Genomic DNA, 21,440 nt, shown 5'->3' on the forward strand with positions numbered 1-21,440 from the left:
TGACCAAAAAGAAAAAGTTGTCATCATTATACACGAGTGAGACATAATACAGTGTGAGAGGTATGATACAGTGACAATCAGTGAATTCTAAGTTGGCAACCAGGTGAGATTCCAAAGAATATGTAATCTGACATAGCTTCAAATTACAAGATATTGCAAGAAGGAAAATTTCAAGAGCGCCTTAAGGAGCAGCAGCGGATTCAGGCTCAACATCATTTGAAAAACATGGGAGAAATAAAGGTATCACCACCACCACGGCACCGTCTATTGGAAGAACAATGCTACTAGTCCACACATGAGAGTAATCAAAGCAAGCGAGCTGCTTCGAGCCCTTTGGACACCACTTTTAACGACGTCTTTCTGGGGGACGCCTTCGCAAGAAAGACCTAGCTTGCCTTCTCGGCACTCGTGGGCAAACAGGCCTGGTGGGTACTTGCCATAGAGGTTGATGTAGCTGAACATTGTGGATGCACAGTCATTGCTTTCATCATTGATGTAGTTATTAAATGGGCATGCAAATTCCTTGAAAGAATCACAGCAGTCTTTAGGAGGATATTTTGGCCCTTTGCACCTGCTTGTGATGACGGTGTAGTTTTGGAACTCGAAGTTCACAGGACAATCTGAAAAGCACAAGTATGAGCTAAGAGAAATATAATAGATCAAGGCACTGAAAGTCTTCAACATGGGTAGATGTATGTCAGACACCATCCATTACAATGATGAATTAGGATCTATCTTGATGCTACTTGGTAAAGTGTTAGCAATATGCAGGTATGTTTAGTGAACAGCAGATACCAAAATATGTACTTTGGGGCTGCCTCGAAGTGTTTGGTTAGTTTGCCCCTCGAAGCCTGGAACCAACTTACCCAATGAAACTTGCAGAAGTATGCTGAGACGGTTAGTTAATTTGTTACAATAACATGGCGCTTCTAACTGGATAAGGAATACAGGCTTCACTACCTGGACATTGCATGCCTTAACGGACAACAAGGTCTTACCATCACAGGCTCAACAAATTTCCTTCCCGGCATTTTATCGTATGTATGCCAGTTTAGCACGCTCTCTATTTAGTGATTAGCATCTTGGTGCCAAGAAGCAGCACCGGCAGGTTCAGAAATTTCACATCACGATTAATAAGCATGCAAGTATAACTAGATGCTACTATTATCCTGTTATAACTAGCATGTGCTTGTAGTATGTACAGTGCGAACAACATGAAACGCGGAATAGTCGGCAAACCATGTCAATTCCTTTTTAATCGATGAAGAACATCATCGGAAAGCTACAGCCCTCATCCCTGCGTTCAACTCGTAGAGCACCCCAATTCCTCGCCGTAATCACCTAACAACTCAACCACCAAAATGTTCCCTCAGTCGCTATTTATTATTATAATTCCTCATCGTCTACAGTTCAATGACCGCTGATCCTCGATGCCACCCCGATCTGACGACATGACAGCAGACGTTTCGTCGGCGCGGGACGGATCAGGGAATCGACACACCACGCATCTAACCGGAGCATGTGACCAAACTCCCAGGTCCCAGCCCAGCCCAATCTTCTCAAATTCCAGATCGAACTCCGAAACCAGCAAGCGTTAGAGCGTGGAGCTCAGCGAGGAGGGAGGGAGGTGGAGAGGAGGAAGGAAACGTACCCCTCTTGGCCTGCAGCAAGGTCCTCCCCGTAGTAGATCCGGCGCCCGCCTGGAACACGCCGTCTGCTCAAGCACAAACACAGCACGACGAACCCGTCAGAACAGAAGCCGCTGCGAGGCGTAACGCGGACGATGGTGGCAGCAGAGCAGGAGCAGGAGCAGGGAACGCACCGGAGATGAAGGGGGAGGCGGAGGCGAGCCCGACCAGGAGGGCGGCGAGGACGAGGAGGAGCGGGAGCCCACGGCCGGTGGCCATCGTCGCGCGTCCCTCCGCCCGGCGCACGGCTCCGAGCAGGGACAAAGGCTGTTGGATCTAGGAGGACGACGACGACGGACGGCGCGCGCAGACCCACCCACGTGCGCGCCTCGACTCTCCTCGCTGGTGGCTTGTAAGCTCCACGGAGCGGGCGGGCGGTGCTACAGCTGCAATTAATTAGTGGCGACGGATGCTGCTGTGACTGCGAGCTGGAACAGGACGCAAAGGGAAGAAGAAGAAGAAGAAGAGAAGGACGTGACCATGTTGCGGACGCGTTTTGTTTCGGTGTCCGTTTTTTTTTCCTCGCTGACGGTGGTTATTCGGATGGATTGTGGGACCCGGCGAGTCGGCGAACCGAGGTTATTAGACAGGAGACAGCGACGGTAGATAGATTATTAGGTAGGGGAAGTGGTCAAGGCGACGCATGCCTTGTGTTTGATCTTCACACAGCGAGGGTAGTTTTCCCCTCAGCTGTTTCTCCTGCCGTCGCGTGACAAATGTAAGGAATGAACGCACGCCGTATTTGTTTTTGTTCTAGTAGTAGGCGAGTAAAAATCGTTGAACCTTTCGTCACTTCCTCCAAACCCAAACCTTCTCCCATGATGCAGCACCCATGATGCAGCACCGTTGTCTTCTGTTGACGGAGATGCCGTCTTCAATCTGGCAGCTGGCTGTTTTCCTGCTTATGGCAAACTTGCCCGCAAGAACGAACGACGTGCCGCTCGCCAGCTAAGCTCGATGTGGTCTATCTTCAAGTGCCACACAGCTCACCGCACGGCAGAGTACCACTACCTCAACATGCGATCCACCAATGATGCTTGCACCAATCAACGACGGGGCTCAATAAAAGACGCTTGTCCATTTTTGCCAAAACAGGACGTGGTCAAGCCCAACCTACAATCTGTGGTTGAGAATTTGCACCCATGGAACGATGGTAGTAGAAAAAAGTAACAACCCAGGGCTGTACAAAATGCACTTTGCTGCTATTTCAACACATGAAAACAAAATGCTACACCACCAGGTCCTGCTTATTCGGTTTGTTGCGGCATCAGATCAGATGAGTGGCGTCACGAAAAGAAAGGAGGTATGAGGTAGGGGGTAAAACTAGTAGCGGGGCTGTTTGTTTCTGCCACAGCCAGCCCTGCCAAAGGTTGGCACGCCTAATAATTGGCGAGCGATTTGGCCGCCGGAGCCTCACCAAAAAATTGGTTCAAATGTACTCCCTCTGTTCCAAAATATAAATCTTTCTAGAGATTTCAATAGATGACTACATACGGTGCAAAATGAGTGAATCTACATTCTAAAATATGTCTACATACATCTGTATGTTGTAATCTATTTGAAATGTCTAAAAAGACTTATATTTCGGAAGGGAGGGAGTACACTAGAAGCTGTACGCTGGGCTGGGCGAGCCAAAACATCGGCGGCGCTCATCCAAACGACCGCACCAGCCTGGTCAACGACCAATATTTTGGACGGGCGGCTGTGGGCAGCAATCCAAATAGCCCCTATATGCATGACGTCATCAACCAAAGAATGGTGTTAATTACGAGAGCCCAGCCTCAACTGTTCTGACAATGAAAATGTGCAGAAGCATTCAAATACAGGCATACAGCAGATCAGGAGGCGCATAGAGGCAGAGAAAACAGAAAACATAAACAGAACATGAGCTGTGCGTCGGGATTCCTCTTTTAACTTTCCTTTGCTGTATATAAGCCGCGCTATATTCAGTTATCTTCCAGGACGCTCTTCTTGACCATCCCCTCAGTTTTTCTCGGGTCACCAACTATCTACTCTTCTTATTAACATCACCCATCTTTTTGATTGACCAAAAAGAGAAGCGAGACTGAGCAGCCATATACAAAGCAATGCTGTTTAGTTTCTGTCGGAAAGCAGTCATTGAAGTCGCCATCTCTGTTTTTTTTTCTTGTTCATGTACATTGCTGTGAGTTTATTACGTACAAAATTTCCTTCTCTGCACCAAACCAAAAAGAAGAAGCAAACGTTAGTGTCGCAAAATTAACCTCGAATATAAGCCAAAGAGTAAATCCGAAACGCATACTAGTACATATATCCCCAGAGGCAGGTCAAACACTCAATGTCCCTTTTAGATCACAATTCAATAATATTGTGGGTTGAAAAATAACTTGACAAATTGTACAAAGCGTTGAAATCCACAATGTGGTGTTGCTTACTCTATGACCAGACTCTGTCACCGACTCCAATGTTTCAGCCATCTGCATTTGTTTGATCACTGTTGCATGCAATACCTGGATGAACACATAAAACGGAACACTACATAAATAGATGCACATTTCGTATTGTGAATATTCATATTTTTTCCTATAAAATTGGTCAACTTAACGAAGTTTGACTTTGGTCAAATTTTATATGCAGACTTAAAAGAAATGGAGGGAGTAAGAAACAGATAACTGATGAATTATGACATGGTATGCACCTTGCCCATAGTGCTTTTTATCACTGTTATGCAGTTTCATAATAATGGCCCCCCACTGGAAGTGGAAGACAGTAAAAACTACATTGCGACTATTTCACTAGTGGTCGTTGAAAGATATATCTTGGTGAAATTTTGAACTTCAAGAAGTAGCATCACCGGATCTTTTTATGCTTCATACTCCCTCCGGTCCTTTTTACTCCATGTATAAGATTTGTGTCAAGTCAAACTTTGCAACGTTTGACCAAATTTATATTAAAGACTATCAACATCGACAATATCAAATATATATAATATGAAACTACATTCCATAATGAATGTAATGATATTGATTTGATATTATGAATGTTGATGCCTTTTCTTATAACTTTAGTCAAATTAGAGACACTTTGACTTCAGACAAAACTTATATGCAGACTAAAAAGGACCGGAGGGAGCATATTATTTAACTTGCAAAAGTTGGACAGTTGGATTCTAACCGAACTCCTTGCAGTATTTTTCACCAGGTGCTCAAAGTTTCAAGTGTATCATAAACATGCATATGTCAATAAATAAAACAGCACATTCATAACTAAGAGCCTACGTTGTTCGAATTTTTGCAAATTAGTCAAGCAGACCATAAGTTTATTTATAAAGGTGCAACACTTATGTGGTAAAAAGCATGGTACAATTCTAAACTATGCATCCTGAAACAAATGTAAGCACCATAAGGCTGTGACACTTGGTTAGACAAATACCTTCTTTGTCTTCTCCAGGTCAAATTCAATGGATTTTATCCTATCAAAAGAATCCTGTATAGCACGATCCTTATCCTGTGGGATCTCAGGAGGCTTTCTGCTGAGTTGATTACACATCGATTCAAGTCTTTCAAGACGCTCCAGACAAGGATTTACTCGGTCTTCCTTAACTATCTGAAGATTTGGTTGATTACTGGGTACGGCTGCAGTATGTGGATGAACATTTTCCAACTGTTGCTCATGGCGAGTGAACAAGCGCAAAAGAGAGAGTACTTTGAGAATTACAGCAAGAACTTTTCTTGAAAATAATTTCAAGATCCCATCATCTGCATCGCCTTCATGGACATTTGGGGCGCGACCTGCTAGTTTCAACTCACATTTTAAGCATCAGAGAGACTAGCCACCATGGTGAGACAACTGGGATAAAATATTAACAGCGCCCCATAAGTTTTTATAGATGTTAGATAGTGCATGCAGACCGTGATTAGATACCTGGCTCAGGCGAAACTCTATTCATCGATGAATTTTGTCGTGTGTTGTACTGCCTTAATACATTTCCAGCAAGGTTATATCTTTTATTGGACTCAACAGCTTTATCCACTGAAAGAGGTCGATCGTCTGAACAGCCGTATGTCGTTGATCCTGATTCCCTGGCCTACATGACAAAGACAGGAGATGAAGTTTGTTAAGAAATGCCATGTTGAGGATAAGGCGCTCTAGATCTAGCAACAGCCTATCATTTTTTTTCTGTGAGGGAACAACGACCTAACATTTAGGCATGTCGGGACCAAAAAGAAATATCTGTTATTTCCTTTTGTTCATCTGAATACAGGAGCTACTAGTGGCAAGTGAGAACATGAATGGAACTTATCAATATAATGGCAGAATTGAGGGAACAATAATTTACTTCCTCACGGACTGGAGCCAAACTATGATATTTCTTTTTGGTCCCGACATGCCTAAATGTTAGGTCGTTGTTCCCTCACAGAAAAAAAATGTGAGAACATGAATGGAACTTATTAATATAATGGCAGAATTGAGGGAACAATAATTTACTTCCTCACGGACTGGAGCCAAACTATGATATTCAACATCTTCAGGGGCTACAGGGGATCCAAGATCATCAACATCTGAACCTGATTCAGCATTTGATGTATCACTAATTCTTTCTGGTAACTGAAAGAAGCAAGGACAGTGCATAAAACGTTAAAACTGAAAAGAGATTGACTCGTTGAACAAATGAGAGCTCACAGATCGGATATTTCGTAATCTTGCCTTGAGCGCACGCAATCTTACAGAGCCTGTAACTGTTTCTTCTATATCAGATACTTGCACGATATCCCTTAATGCAGATGATTCCATGCTATGTACGATCTGCAATAAAAAATAAGTTCATAATCAGCTGTAGCAGACAAGTTGGATATTCTTTTGTACCATAAGTATGATACAGTAAGAGAGCACCAGCAGATTCAGTAAAAAGACTACCTTCATAATTAAAGGGTCACTCCAAGGGCCTTTGTTGGACCTCAGGCATCCTCCTTGGTTAGAGCATGTGCACAAACCACCAAAAAACTCTGGTAATTGGCTGCAGATATATTCTGGTAAGCCTTGCACAACAAGCACAGAAACCAATCTCACGACCCTAACAACATAGAAGATTACCGTCACCAACCTTGCGTCAATAGCTTCAAGAAGCCTGCTCTGGTATTTTGCTCCTAGAACCTGTAATGGAAGATTATAGGTATGAAGCAACGGAAACATCACAATGTGGAAAGTGAACTTGGAACGCTTGCAAGACTTCATACATGAATTTTTGATGATGTTTTGGGGTCAAGAAGTCCCTTTATAGTGCTCCAGATCAGTTTGAAACCAGCTCCAGCATTTACAATGAACATTTGATGTAGTGTCTGCATAATTTAGCACATGAATGGTAATCAGAACACTGGGAAACACATGCCTATATTTCATCAGTAAGACTTGCCTCGGGATAATAGTCACCATCTATTTTCTGCATACAGCGCACTAAATCCCTTGCAATCTTACCAAAGTTCTTCCAGCCCTACATCACATGGAACAGATACAAACGTCATTTTCAACTATTTTGCAGATAGCACAATGATGTTAAACGGCACTCAAAGATCAGACCACAAAATCATCCTACAATCAATCAAAGATACAGTTTGAAAGAAAAAAATGATAGAAATAAACTCCTACATTCATAGAGGCATATAGTTGGATTGCAATAGCAGCCGACCAACGCAACTCTAGCAATATCAATAGTTTTGAGGAATTGAATCTCCACACTACAGCTCTACCCAGACCTTTAAGATGCAACCTAAATGTTAGAATCAAACAGGAGGTCACCACCCTGGTACCGGATGAGAGCTTCTACAACTGATTGACATCTGTAGCTGAACAGGTCGTCCTTGCCAAGAGGAAGGGGCCAGATCGCTCAACAGTCTAACCATGTGGCAACTCTGGCAGCTGTGTGATGACTGAGTGTTTGAAGGTGCAATGCTGGTCTGCTCAATGTGATTATAACTGACGAGAAGTTGTGGATGTTGGAAGGAGCCAAGGCACTAAGACATTTTCCATGGCACACCCAGGCCACCAGACTTAGCAGCCAGCTGTACAGCTTGCCAATATAGCTGTTGCGCTTTTGCCTTTATTTTGCTTGCGAAGGTTTTTTGCAGCTTTGCTTCCCTTTCTTTCTTTTTTTTTCGGCTTTGTTTTCTGCCAGGCTGTACGTTTTGCGCCGCTTAGACATTACCTTCTAATAACTCCGCCTATGTCTTCTAGGCATAGCCGGTCCCAAGCCCGGGTAAAGGAGGAGGGTTGTGATAGGCTTGGCGAGCCAACGTAAAAACTAGCCAGTCCCATGGGTATGAAACCCATTTGAGTGAGAGTAGTACTAGGATGAGTGACCTCCTGGGAAGTCCTCGTGAAAGGGTTTCATATCTAAGGATTGTGATAGGCTTGGCAAGCCAACGTAAAAACTAGCCAGTCCTTTGGGTATGAAACCCATTTGGGCGAGAGTAGTACTAGGATGGGTGACCTCCTGGGAAGTCCTCATGAAAGGGTTTCATATCTAGCCTACCCCAACTTGTTTGGGACAAAAGGCTTAGTAAGTAAGTAAGACATTCCCTTCTAATACAAAATGAAACACATTTAGAAGCGTGTTCGAGAAAAAGTATTGGAATCAAATCCATTGTATTTTATCTGGACAGATAGGAGCTAAACCAGCAGCATTCAAGAAAAGCCTTATGTTACTGCTGTTTCTCTCTAACTTCCAAGGACTATTGTGCCACCAAGCATCCTAGTTAATTTAGTCACTAAGATGTTTTTAAAGAAGTTTCTGAAATTTTTCTATATGCAGGCTTGTACATCTTCACAAATCCCAATAGTCACATTTTTTTTAAGAGTTACAACTTCTGCGAAAATTGCCAGTTGTATCATAGCATATTATGATATGAGAAGATGTCTTTGTGACAGGAAAACAATGTTTCTGATTTGTGATAACTGCAGTGCAGCCCCACAAAGTACATATTTTAAGCCTAACAAATAATTTCAAAGGTTTTATCAACAGAAGGTAGTTTCGGAAAAATGTTACTGCAAAGACAACACTTCCTTTTGCTAATTTTCTTACGTCTTTAGAGTCTAGACAAAAATTGCTGGCGTAGAGAAACCATATTTAGGAAAAGGACAATGAACATACCACGCCATGGACATCCAATATTGTGGTTGTTGTATCTATATGCTTTTGAGCAGCAATTGAGCAGGCAGGAAACTTCTCACGGAATGCTCTCTCAAACTCTTGCACATGGTACTTGATATATCGTTCCACTGTTGTGGTTTGCACAAGTTTATTGGGTTCAACTTTTCCAAGCAACTCGATATAGACAGGCCTTCCATCCTTGTCAACCCCATGATAACCCTGGGGGTAATATTGCAGTACCTCCTCTAGCTCATGAAATTCAAAATCCTTCAATGATAAAAGTTAGTTGTCATCAGTATGCACGACACTGTAAGGCAAATTATATAGCAGGCAGTCTTTCAAATTCGCATCAAATGCATCAAAATCTATAGTGTTTCACATATTTTCAAATCAGTCCTGAGAATAGACAGTGTTCTTACTTCCAAAATTGTGTCTGTCCCAAATTCATTCCTCCACTGGAGCATCTCATCCCACATTTGTGCTGCCTTTTCAACATCGAACTTTCTAGCTTTCAAAAATCTGCATACCAGAATGAAGAATCACCAACTGGTATTTGAAGGCTGAAAACACCAATACGAGGCAAAGTTTCATCCGTACTAACCTAAGCATCATATGGTAATCATCATGCCTTTCAGGCAATAGGTTCCTGGCAAACAAAACCTCACGGAACGAGCTGACCGCCTGCTCTTCACCAGCATCCCTGACATCCTCTATCGGTATTCTGGGCACTCTGCAGTCCACTTTCCTCTTCCCCCTCTTCTTCAGCGAATGTGTCAGCTTGGTTGAAGCGTGCAGCGCCTTCTTCCTCAGCGAGCGCATCCTCCTGTGCTTTGGCTCGTCCTCTGAGTTCTCGGCATCCGCTCTGTCCCTCCTCTCATCATTACTGACAGATATCTCTATGCCGTCGATATTGCTCTCTGAAACAGCACATCATAACACACACACATAACATTAGCTGCATTGTATCCGTTAAACCCATATACGTACAGAAGAACCAACAACAGCCCATACCTGACATTCTCCGCAAATGCAGCCTAAATGATCAGGGGTCAGCCTATTCTAGAACTGATGATCACTGATCCGAAACTATATGTACAGCCACTGGAGCCTCCACTCTGCCACAAACCAACACAAATTATTCATTTATTTTTTTGAGTGACAAACAAATACAGGTTAGAACTGAATTCAGAGAGTTGTACTGGAAAACATCGAACTCGTGGCCAAATTATCCGCAACGAGTAGAAGCAGAGGCCGTGGAAACAAGCCCAGAAAACGGTGGTTCCGGAAAGGAAAGGCGATCGCCTAACCTACACACAATAAATGCTCCCGCCGGGAGATCCAGTGCGGGCACCGGCACCGGCACCCCCAACCGCCTCGGGAATCACGCACACACCCGCAGCTAGATCCGATCGTCCGAACCCGACGCGCGAACAAAACGGAAAACCGGAACCCGGGGGGAACGGAGTCGATCCGTGCCGTACCTCGCCGCGGGAGAGGGAGATCCGCCGCTCCGGAGAGCGCCCGCTCGATCCGGATCGGGAGGGAGGCCGCGAGCCGCGCGCCCCTCCTCCGCCACCACCTCCACCTCCGGCGCGGCGGGGCGGAGGAACCGAGGGCTCGAGCTGCCGGTGCGCGCGGGCGGGCGGGCGGGCGGGCGGGCGTTTGATCCGCGCGTCCCTCTCCCCGGCTCCGTCCCCTCGCGCTTACGCCTCCTTTTTCCGCCTACTCCTACTCCCTCCCTCCTCCCCGTGCTGCTGCTGCTGCTGGCGCCCGCCTGCTCGGCTGCTTCGGTTACTGTGGTGCTGCTGGGTGGGCGCTGGCTGCGCCTCGTGCCTTCTGGCGTCCCTCGGGCCGGGGGCGGGGCCCAGTCGTCGGTGGCGTGCGCGGCGGTGCTGGGTGCGCGAGGAGCGTGCGCGCGTCGCTATTGACCCGGGCGGATGGGGACGGCTGCCGCGCTCCCGCGTCGCTTTTGCGTGACTGCGTAACGCAGGGCCGGAAGCAGGGGCGCCGACGCTCACGTGAGGGGCAGTCGACGGGGCTGATGAATGGGGCCCTGCGTGTCAGTCTTTGTCATGTCGGTATGGAATGGTCGCGCCTTGTATTGCGTGCGTGATACCCCCGTACGGCACCTCCCCATCCCGTCTCTGGCCTACCCGGTTCGAGGAAGATTCATTTGATTGAATTGATGCTTCGCGTATTTGGAAAAAACTGTTTAGGTTTGTATTTTCTTATGAAAAGTATAAATTTGTATATTTATTTATACCTTCGACTAACGTATTTGGCACACCAGATTTTTTTTAAAAAAAATCACCAAACGACTCGATCCCCACTCGATTCATATCCCACGTCGCTCGTTCCCTGCTTGCCCGACCACTTCCCACCGCGTGGTGAGCACCTCCCGCGGCAGCGAGGTCGGCGCCAACCGCCCCGCGGGCCTCCGCCATGACGCCCGCCCTTTTCAAGTGAACTGCGGAAGCTCCTCCCAATCGCCCGCACACGGGGTCTTCAGCTGGACGTAGTACTTTGCCGCCGCCGAGTCCTAGTAAGACAGGATTGACCATGGACCGGACGCCGACGGGTTCGTTGGCACGGCGCAAGAGGGTATGTGGTCTGCCCTGACGGCGGTCTCCCAGGCCTCCGACCACTCGGTGAGCAATTGCCTATAAGGTTCTCGAACTACTAGCTCGATTTCATGGTGGAATTCAAATTACAGAAGGGGGTCGAGAGGAAGGAGACCAGCTCCCTTCCAATCCAGTTGTTTGTCGTTCGCCGCCTGTTACCGTTGACGTTATCTCCTACTTATACTATTACAAGGCCTAAAGCCCATTCGGGCCTAGCAAGCCGAGTTGGCAGACGAGGCTTGCGACTAGGCCTCTTGATGAATCTTCCTCGCACTCCCGCTCGTGAGCCACCGAGTCGTTGACAATCCCCCGTCGATGAGTTGCGGCTTGTCCCCAAGCCGGTGCTCGCGAAAACAGTTGCTTCGTCATTTCCAGATCCTCCCAAGTAGCAAGATCGTCCGTATTGTTGGTCCAGCGAAGAAGAACTTAAAGCACCTTCTTGCCCCCCTTGAGTAACAACTCGGCGCTGGAGAATTTCTTCAAGAACTTGGTGTTGCTCTTCAGGCAAAGGTAAATGCTACAGAACCTGCTCACCAAGCTTGAGCACCCTGCACAAAAGAGACACATGGAAAACGGGATGGACCTTGCTGGAAGGTGGTAAATCTAGACGATAGGCAACTTCCACAACATGCTCCAGGATGGTGAAGGCCCCAAAAAACTTATAGGCGAGTTTGTGATTAGCTCTCGGTGCCACTAATGCTTGAATATATGGCTGCAATTCAGAAAAATGTAATCACCCACCGCAAAACTTCTTTCTCTACGATGTTTGCCACCCTATGTCTATACAAGTTTTGAAGTCTCCTTTTAGTTGATCTAGTTCTTATTTGTCCTAGTTGACTAATTAGAGCTAGCACTAGCCACCTCCAATCCTCATAATTAGAACCCCTGTGCGGTTATAATCTCCTCCCTCTAATTCTCCGATGATGATTATCTCTAGACGGCGAAGCGCTGTCGGATCGTGAAGACCGTACGCTTGCAACCAAGTAGAGAGGCCGTGCTTTCGGACTTCCATTTAAGGGGCCGTTTGAGGGCGGTTCGCGGGATCTTCATTGACGTTCGAGGGACTCCAAGTACGATCTACACGGACTCGTCTACTTCCGCTGCACTGCCGGAGTCGGTAATGGTCGTTGATCCAAACCCGTTATGCATCTTCATATTTGTTCCTGGGTGATCGTAGGGCGATTTTTTTGTTTCTACTACGTTTCCCAACAGTGGCATCATGTGCGGTTCTATGAGTTGATGCAGGTTGCGATCTAGATCGCATGTGGATGTGATGGTGATGTTCTTGCTATGCTTCCCTCGAGTGTTGCTTCGGTTCAGTTCATTGACGGCATGGTGTCGCTTTCAACAAGGTTCTGACAATCGCTCGGCTCTGGCTGTCGACGATCTGCTGACAGTTCCTTGAGCTTCACCATAGTCAAGAATAGTGAACCATCACGTACGCAAGAGATCGATGAATATGGATGATCTTCTAGGGGGTCACGCGTATTAGAGAAAGTTTAGTGTGCGGGAACGAGATTTTTAATTAAGTCTCTTCTTTCACACACCCCAAAAGTTAATCTAGCAACAAGGATTATCATTTTATGGTGTGCACGTTGGTAGCTAGGTTTATCCGAAAACTCTGCAAATTACCGCCGAGGGGATTGACAACCCCCTTGATTGCATTGGGTGCAAGTATTTGCTTTTGTGTATGTAGGTGCTGCTAAACAGGTTCTGCGTGGTTCTCCTACTGGATTGATAACCTTGATTCTTAACTGAGGAAAATACTTATCTCTAATGTAATGCTTCATCCTCTCCTCTTTGAGGAAATCCCAACGCAACTTACAAGTAGCAGTACTCGCCAAGTCTTCGGAGGTTTCCATATTCTTACGCCGGGGTTCACGGCTTCGGCAGTCCTTCCTTCTAGTGATCGGCGGGACATAAGCCCAGCCCATGGACTATGGGCCATATAGATTAGTACCCCTTAGTCCAGGACACCACCAGTGTTGTAGAGTAATTCCTACTGGTTCAATAAACCTTGGTTCTCAATCGAGGGAAATACTGGTCGTCAGCCTACATCATCCCTTACACTTGAGGGTATCCCTACTCTTCTATGGAGAGCAACCACGGTGCCGTCCCATAGCCACCCTGACATGTAGCACACCGCCACCACTACGGATCCACGACCAAGGCAACCACCGAAGAGGCCCTAGCAGCCACCACTCAGTGCTGGCCGGCCACAACTGGCATAACTGGACCTGGGCGAGAGGAAGCTAGATCCACCTGAAGGAAATATTCCCTAGAGGCAATAATAAAGTTGTTATTTATATTTCCTTATATCATGATAAATGTTTATTATTCATGCTAGAATTGTATTAACCGGAAACTTAGTACATGTGTGAATACATAGACAAAACAGAATGTCCCTAGTATGCCTCTACTTGACTAGCTCGTTTATCAAAGATGGTTATGTTTCCTAACCATAGACATGTGTTGTCATCTGATGAACGGGATCACATCATTAGAGAATGATGTGATGGACAAGACCCATCCGTTAGCTTAACATTATGATCGTTTAGTTTTATTGCTATTGCTTTCTTCATGACTTATACATGTTCCTCTGACTATGAGATTATGCAACTCCCAAATACCGGGGGAACACCTTGTGTGCTATCAAACGTCACAACGTAACTGGGTGATTATAAAGATGCTCTACAGGTGTCTCCAAAGGTGTTTGTTGGGTTGGCATAGATCGAGATTAGGATTTGTCACTCCGAGTATCGGAGAGGTATCTCTGGGCCCTCTCGGTAATGCACATCACTATAAGCCTTGCAAGCAATGTGGCTAATGAGTTAGTTACGGGATGATGCATTACGGAACGAGTAAAGAGACTTGTTGGTAACGATATTGAACTAGGTATGATGATACCGACGATCGAATCTCGGGCAAGTAACATACCGATGACAAAGGGAATGACGTATGTTGTTATGCGGTTTGACCGATAAAGATCTTCGTAGAATATGTAGGAGCCAATATGAGCATCCAGGTTCCGCTATTGGTTATTGACTGGAGATGTGTCTCGGTCATGTCTACATAGTTCTCAAACCCGTAGGGTTCGCATGCTTAACGTTCGATGACAATTTGTATTATGAGTTGTGTGTTTTGGTGACCGAAGCTTGTTCGGAGTCCCGGGTGAGATCACGTACATGACGAGGAGTCTCGAAATAGTCCAGAGGTAAAGATTCATATATTGGAAGGTTGTATTCAGACCGCTGAATGGTTCCAAGTGATTCGGGTATTTTACCGGAGTACCGAGGGGTTACTAGAACCCCCCGGGGAAGTGTTGGGCCATCATGGGCTAAGGGAGAGAGAGGGAAGCCCGCGGGAGGGTGGCGCCCCCCCTCCTAGGGAGTTCGAATAGGACAAGGAGGAGGGGGCGCGACCCCCTTTCCCTTTCCCTCTCCCTCTCCTTCCTTTTCCCTCCGGTGGTAGGACTCCCCCCATGGCGCGCACCCCCGGCCGGCCTCCTCCTCCCCTTCTTTATATACGGGGGCGGGGGGCACCCCAAAGGCACATCAATTGTTCTCTTAGCCATGTGCGGTGCCCCCCTCCATAGTTTACTCCTCCGATCATAGCGTCGTATGCTTAGGCGAAGCCCTGCGCGGATCACATCACCATCACCGTCACCACGCCGTTGTGCTGACGGAACTCTGCCTCGACCCTCTACTGGATCAAGAGTTCGAGGGACGTCATCGAGCTGAACATGTGCCGAACACGGAGGTGCCGTACGTACGGTACTTGGATCGGTTGGATCGTGAAGCTTTTGGTCTACGAGGGTACATGGACACACTCTCCCCCTCTCGTTGCTATGCATCTCCTAGATAGATCTTGTGTGAGCATAGGAAAGTTTTGAAATTGCATGCTACATTCCCAAACAGTGGCATCCGAGCCAGGTCCATGCGTAGATGATATGCACGAGTAGAACACAAAGAGTTGTGGGCGATAATAGTCATACTGCTTACCACCAATGTCTTACTTTGATTCGGTGGTATTGTTTAATGAAGCGGCCCGGACCGACATTACATGACCGTGTTCATGAGACTGGTTCTACCGACGTGCTTTGCACACAGGTGGCTGGCGGGTGTCTGTTTCTCCAACTTTAGTTGAATCGAGTTTGACTACAACCGGTCCTTGTTGAAGGTTAAAACAACACACTTGACGAAAAATCGTTGTGGTTTTGATGCGTAGGTAAGAACGGTTCTTGCTAGAAGCCCGTAGCAGCCACGTAAAATTTGCAACAACAAAGTAGAGGATGTCTAACTTGTTTTTGCAGGGCATGTTGTGATGTGATATGGTCAAGACATGATGCGATATAATTTATTGTATGAGATGATCATGTTTTCTAAAAGTTATCGGCAACTGGCAGGAGCCTTATGGTTGTCGCTTTATTGTATGAAATGCAATTGCCATGTAATTGCTTTACTTTATCACTATGCGTTAGCGGTAGTCGTAGAAGCAATAGTTGGCGAGACGACAACGACGCTACGATGGAGATCAAGGTGTCAAGTCGGTGACGATGGAGATCATGATGGTGCTTTGGAGATGGAGATCAAAGGCACAAGATGATGATGGCCATATCATATCATATATTTTGATTGCATGTGATGTTTATCTTTTATGCATCTTATTTACTTAGTATGACGGTAGCATTATAAGATGATCCCTCACTAAATTTCAAGGTATAAGTGTTCTCCCTAAGTATGCACCGTTGCTACAGTTCGTCGTGCCGAGACACCACGTGATGATCGGGTGTGATAAGCTCTACGTTCACATACAACGGGTGCAAGCTAGTTTTGCACGTGCAGAATACTCGGGTTAAACTTGACGAGCCTAGCATATGCAGATATGGCCTCGGAATACTGAGACCGAAAGGTCGAATGTGAATCATATAGTAGATATGATCAACATAGAGATGTTCACCATTGAAAACTACTCCATCTCACGTGATGATCGAACATGGTTTAGTTGATATGGATCACGTGATCATTTAGATGACTAGAGGGATGTCTATCTAAGTGGGAATTCTTTAGTAATATGATTAATTGAACTTTAATTTATCATGAACTTAGTCCTGATAGTTTTTGCATATCTATGTTGTTGTAGATCAATGGCCCGTGCTACCGTTCCCTTGAATTTTAATGCATTCCTAGAGAAAGCTAAGTTGAAAGATGATGGTAGCAACTACACGGACCGGGTCCATAACTTGAGGATTATCCTCATTGCTACACAAAAGAATAACGTCCTGGAAGCACCGCTAGGTGCAAGACCCGCTACAGGAGCAACTCTAGATGTTATGAACATCTGGCAGAGCAAAGCTGATGACTACTCAATAGTTCAGTGTGCCATGCTTTGCGGCTTAGAATCGGGACTTCAAAGACGTTTTGAATGTCATGGAGCATTGATAACCCACAAGTATAGGGGATCGCAATAGTTTTCGAGGGTAGAGTATTCAACCCAAATTTATTGATTCGACACAAGGGGAGCCAAAGAATATTCTCAAGTATTAGCAGTTGAGTTGTCAATTCAACCACACCTGGATAACTTAGTATCTGTAGCAAAGTATTTAGTAGCAAAGTAATATGGAAGTAATGGTAACGGTGGCAAAAGCAACAGTGATAGTATTGTAGTAATTGTAACAGTAGCAACAGAAAAGTAAATGAGCGAAGAACAATATGTGGAAAGCTCGTAGGCATTGGATCAGGGATGGAGAATTATGCCGGATGCGATTATTCATGCAACAGTTATAACATAGGGTGACACAGAACTAGCTCCAATTCATCAATGTAATGTAGGCATGTATTCCAAATATAGTCATAGGTGCTTATGGAAAAGAACTTGCATGACACCTTTTGTCCTACCCTCCCGTGGCAGCGGGGTCCTAATGGAAACTAAGGGATATTAAGGCCTCCTTTTAATAGAGTACCGGACCAAAGCATTAACACATAGTGAATACATGAACTCCTCAAACTACGGTCATCACCGGGAGTGGTCCCGATTATTGTCACTTCGGGGTTGCCGGATCATAACACATAGTAGGTGACTAATGACTTGCAAGATAGGATCAAGAACTCACATATATTCATGAAAACATAATAGGTTCAGATCTGAAATCATGGCACTCGGGCCCTAGTGACAAGCATTAAGCATAGCAAAGTCATAGCAAAATCAATCTCAGAACATAGTGGATACTAGGGATCAAACCCTAACAAAACTAACTCGATTACATGATAAATCTCATCCAACCCATCACCGTCCAGCAACCTACGATGGAATTACTCACGCACGGCGGTGAGCATCATGAAATTGGTGATGGAGGATGGTTGATGATGACGATGGCGACGGATTCCCCTCTCCGGAGCCCCGAACGGACTCCAGATCAGCCCTCCCGAGAGAGATTAGGGCTTGGCGGCGGCTCCGTATCGTAAAACGCGATGAATCCTTCTCTCTAATTTTTTTCTCCCCGAACATGAATATATAGAGTTGCAGTTGAGGTCGGTGGAGCTCCAGGGGCCCCACGAGGCAGGGGGCGCGCCCGGGGGGTGAAGGAAATATGCCCTAGAGGCAATAATAAAGTTATTATTTATTTCCTTATATCATGATAAATGTTTATTATTCATGCTAGAATTGTATTAACCGGAAACATAATACTTGTGTGAATACATAGACAAACAGAGTGTCACTAGTATGCCTCTACTTGACTAGCTCGTTGATCAAAGATGGTTATGTTTCCTAGCCATAGACATGGGTTGTCATTTGATTAATGGGATCACATCATTAGGAGAATGATGTGATTGACTTGACCCATTCCGTTAGCTTAGCACTCGATCGTTTAGTATGTTGCTATTGCTTTCTTCATGACTTATACATGTTCCTATGACTATGAGATTATGCAACTCCCATTTACCGGAGGAACACTTTGTGTGCTACCAAATGTCACAACGTAACTGGGTGATTATAAAGGTGCTCTACAGGTGTCTCCGAAGGTACTTGTTGGGTTGGCATATTTCGAGATTAGGATTTGTCACTCCGATTGTCGGAGAGGTATCTCTGGGCCCACTCGGTAATGCACATCACTAGAAAAGTAGAACTTGATGAGGTAATTGTACCGTCTCCCGAATTGGAGAGTGGTTCATCACAGAAATCAGTTCCAGTGATGCCTACACCAATTAGTGAGGAAGTTAATGATGATGATCATGAAACTTCAGATCAAGTTACTACCGAACCTCGTAGGTCAACCAGAGTACGTTCCGCACCAGAGTGGTACGGTAATCCTGTTCTGGAAGTCATGTTACTAGACCATGATGAACCTACGAACTATGAGGAAGTGATGATGAGCCCAGATTCCGCGAAATGGCTTGAGGCCATGAAATTTGAGATGGGATCCATGTATGAGAACAAAGTGTGGACTTTGGTTGACTTGCCCGATGATCGGCAAGCCATAGAGAATAAATGGATCTTCAAGAAGAAGACTGACGCTGACGGTAATGTTACTGTCTACAAAGCTCGACTTGTTGCGAAAGGTTTTCGACAAGTTCAAGGAGTTGACTATGATGAGACCTTCTCACCCGTAGCGATGCTTAAGTCTGTCCAAATCATGTTAGCAAATTGCCGCATTTTATGATTATGAAATTTGGCAAATGGATATCAAAACTGCATTCCTTAATGAATTTCTTAAAGAAGAGTTGTATATGATGCAACCAGAAGGTTTTGTCGATCCTAAAGGTGCTAACAAAGTGTGCAAGCCCCAACGATCCATTGATGGACTGGTGCAAGCATCTCGGAGTTGGAATATACGCGTTGATAGTGTGATCAAAGCATATGGTTTTATACAGACTTTTGGAGAAGCCTGTATTTACAAGAAAGTGAGTGGGAGCTCTGTAGCATTTCTAATATTATATGTGGATGACATATTGCTGATTGGAAATAATACATAATTTCTGGATAGCATAAAAGGATACTTGAATAAGAATTTTTCAATGAAAGACCTCGGTGAAGCTGCTTATATATTGGGCATCAAGATCTATAGAGATAGATCAAGATGCTTAATTGGACTTTCACAAAGCACATACCTTGATAAAGTTTTGAAGAAGTTCAAAATGGATCTGTCAAAGAAAGGGTTCTTGCCTGTGTTACAAGGTGTGAAGTTGAGTCAGACTCAATGCCCGACCACTGTAGAAGATAGAGAGAAAAATGAAATTCATTCCCTATGCCTCAGCCATAGGTTGTATCATGTATGCAATGCTGTGTACCAGACCTGATGTGTGCCTTGCTATAAGTTTAGCAGGGAGGTACCAAAGTAATCCAGGAGTGGATCACTGGACAGTGGTCAAGAACATCCAGAAATACCTGAAAAGGACTAAGGATATGTTTCTCGTTTATGGAGGTGACAAAGAGCTTGTTGTAAATGGTTACGTCGATGCAAGCTTTGACACTGATTCGGATGACTCTAAGTCACAAACCGGATACATATTTATATTGAATGGTGGAGCTGTCAGTTGGTGCAGTTTCAAGCAGATTGTCGTGGCGGGATCTACGTGTGAAGCGGAGTACAAAGCTGCTTCGGAAGCAGCAAATGAAGGAGTCTGGATGAAGGAGTTCATATCCGATCTAGGTGTAATACCTAGTGTAAGTGCATCTAGTGCCACCTCTGGTTGGTTTTGGAGTATTGAAGACAAACTTGGTTGAGGGACTAATGTGTTTGTGAGAATTGCAGGATAACACAGGTAGTAGTCCCTTATTGATTCGGTTTACCTACCAGAGATGACCCCTAAAAATGTGTGAAGACATTGAAGACAATGGCGGTTCGTGAAGACATTCACAGTGAAGATTATGACATGAGAAGACATTCATGTGAAGACTATGGAGTGCGAAGACATAGTTGTTTCATAGTTTCCTTTTCTTCTTTGTTGAGTCATAGGAACCATCGTACTGTTAAGTGGGGTCCAAGTGAACAAAGTCAGAGTGACTGTGATGCTCAACCAAATCCTATGTCTTAGAGCGAAGACAACGAGAGCAAATCTTATCCAGAGCTGGATGAGTCAGCTTTACTTGTAGCCCAAGTCAAGTTGCCACGTGTGTTTGAAACCCGACCCTTGGACACGTGTCGGTTCCTTAGTGACCCAGGGTCATTTCGGAAAAATCAGGTCGGGTTGCCTCCTGGCTATAAATAGCCCACCCCCCACACCATAAATTGGTGGCTGCTTAGAGTTAGTGCACGGCTTTTGTCGTTTGAGAGCAACCCACCTCCGAAGCATTTGAGAGAGAGATCCTTGCGAGGACAAAGCCCAAAAACCAGAGCCAAAGAGTGTTAGGCATCACTGAAGTCTTTCTGTCTGCGTGACCTGAAGACTTGTTACACTTGAGGACTGTGTATCCTCCAGCCGGTTAGGCGTCACGTTCTGAGCATCCAAGAGTCATCGTGGATTGTCGGTGAATGGAGTCTGTGAAGGTTTGGAAGTCTACCTTGAAGACTTACCAGAGTGATTGGGCGAGGAATGGGTGTCCTTAGCTCAAGGGGAATAAGGTGAAGACGCGGTCTTCTGAGTTGAATCTCAGCCTCCCTAACCAGACGTACAATTGTCACAACAACTAGAACTGGTCTACCAAATCCTTGTCTTCACCAAGCATCTGGCTCTATCCTCCTCTTCCCTTTACTTTACTATTTGTCTTCATGAAGTCATTGCCTGCCTGTCTGATCTGATTGACTTCACCGAGTGAAGTCTATTTTCTGTTTGGCTTCATACTGTCTTCCATCCTGATCCATTCTACCTAGTTGTTGATAGTCTTCGTGCTTTCACTTCATTGCTGTGACACCCCAAAATTTTGGCCTTGTTTTATTTATTAAAATGTTGCCAGGAAATAAAACTTTTCCATTTGTCAAGTTTTACCTTTTGTGATTTTGGATTTTTGCCTCTAGTGGGAGAAACCTTCAAAGGTATTGTTGGACTTGATTACTCTCTATAATAA

General features: G+C 45.3%; 2 protein-coding genes across 3 annotated transcripts; both read right to left on the minus strand.

Moving 5' to 3' along the window:
* LOC123145326 (GPI-anchored protein LLG1) lies at window positions 1-2,190 on the minus strand. Its single transcript, XM_044564710.1, has 3 exons — window positions 1,823-2,190; window positions 1,652-1,714; window positions 1-620 (listed from the first exon to the last, which is right to left on the minus strand). Exons 1-3 carry the CDS (start codon window positions 1,905-1,907, stop codon window positions 265-267), a joined length of 504 nt encoding a protein of 167 aa, XP_044420645.1. The 5' UTR covers window positions 1,908-2,190; the 3' UTR covers window positions 1-264.
* Window positions 2,191-3,432: 1,242 nt separating this feature from the next.
* On the minus strand, window positions 3,433-10,775 carry LOC123145327 (phosphatidylinositol/phosphatidylcholine transfer protein SFH6). 2 transcript variants are annotated; one of them, XM_044564712.1, is made up of 15 exons: window positions 10,296-10,775; window positions 9,826-9,929; window positions 9,416-9,731; window positions 9,234-9,333; window positions 8,815-9,081; window positions 7,081-7,158; window positions 6,905-7,006; window positions 6,772-6,821; window positions 6,585-6,684; window positions 6,375-6,473; window positions 6,156-6,275; window positions 5,592-5,754; window positions 5,100-5,461; window positions 4,103-4,177; window positions 3,433-3,882 (listed from the first exon to the last, which is right to left on the minus strand). In XM_044564712.1, exons 2-15 carry the CDS (start codon window positions 9,830-9,832, stop codon window positions 3,862-3,864), a joined length of 1,860 nt encoding a protein of 619 aa, XP_044420647.1. In that variant the 5' UTR covers window positions 9,833-9,929; window positions 10,296-10,775; the 3' UTR covers window positions 3,433-3,861. The 2 variants fall into 2 exon arrangements, with proteins under 2 accessions (XP_044420647.1, XP_044420648.1); XM_044564713.1 differs by having other exon boundaries at window positions 5,100-5,458; window positions 10,296-10,773.
* Window positions 10,776-21,440: the final 10,665 nt, after the last annotated feature.

The sequence above is a fragment of the Triticum aestivum genome, chromosome 6D, assembly GCF_018294505.1.
Source record: "Triticum aestivum cultivar Chinese Spring chromosome 6D, IWGSC CS RefSeq v2.1, whole genome shotgun sequence".
Classification (NCBI taxonomy): Eukaryota; Viridiplantae; Streptophyta; class Magnoliopsida; order Poales; family Poaceae; genus Triticum; species Triticum aestivum.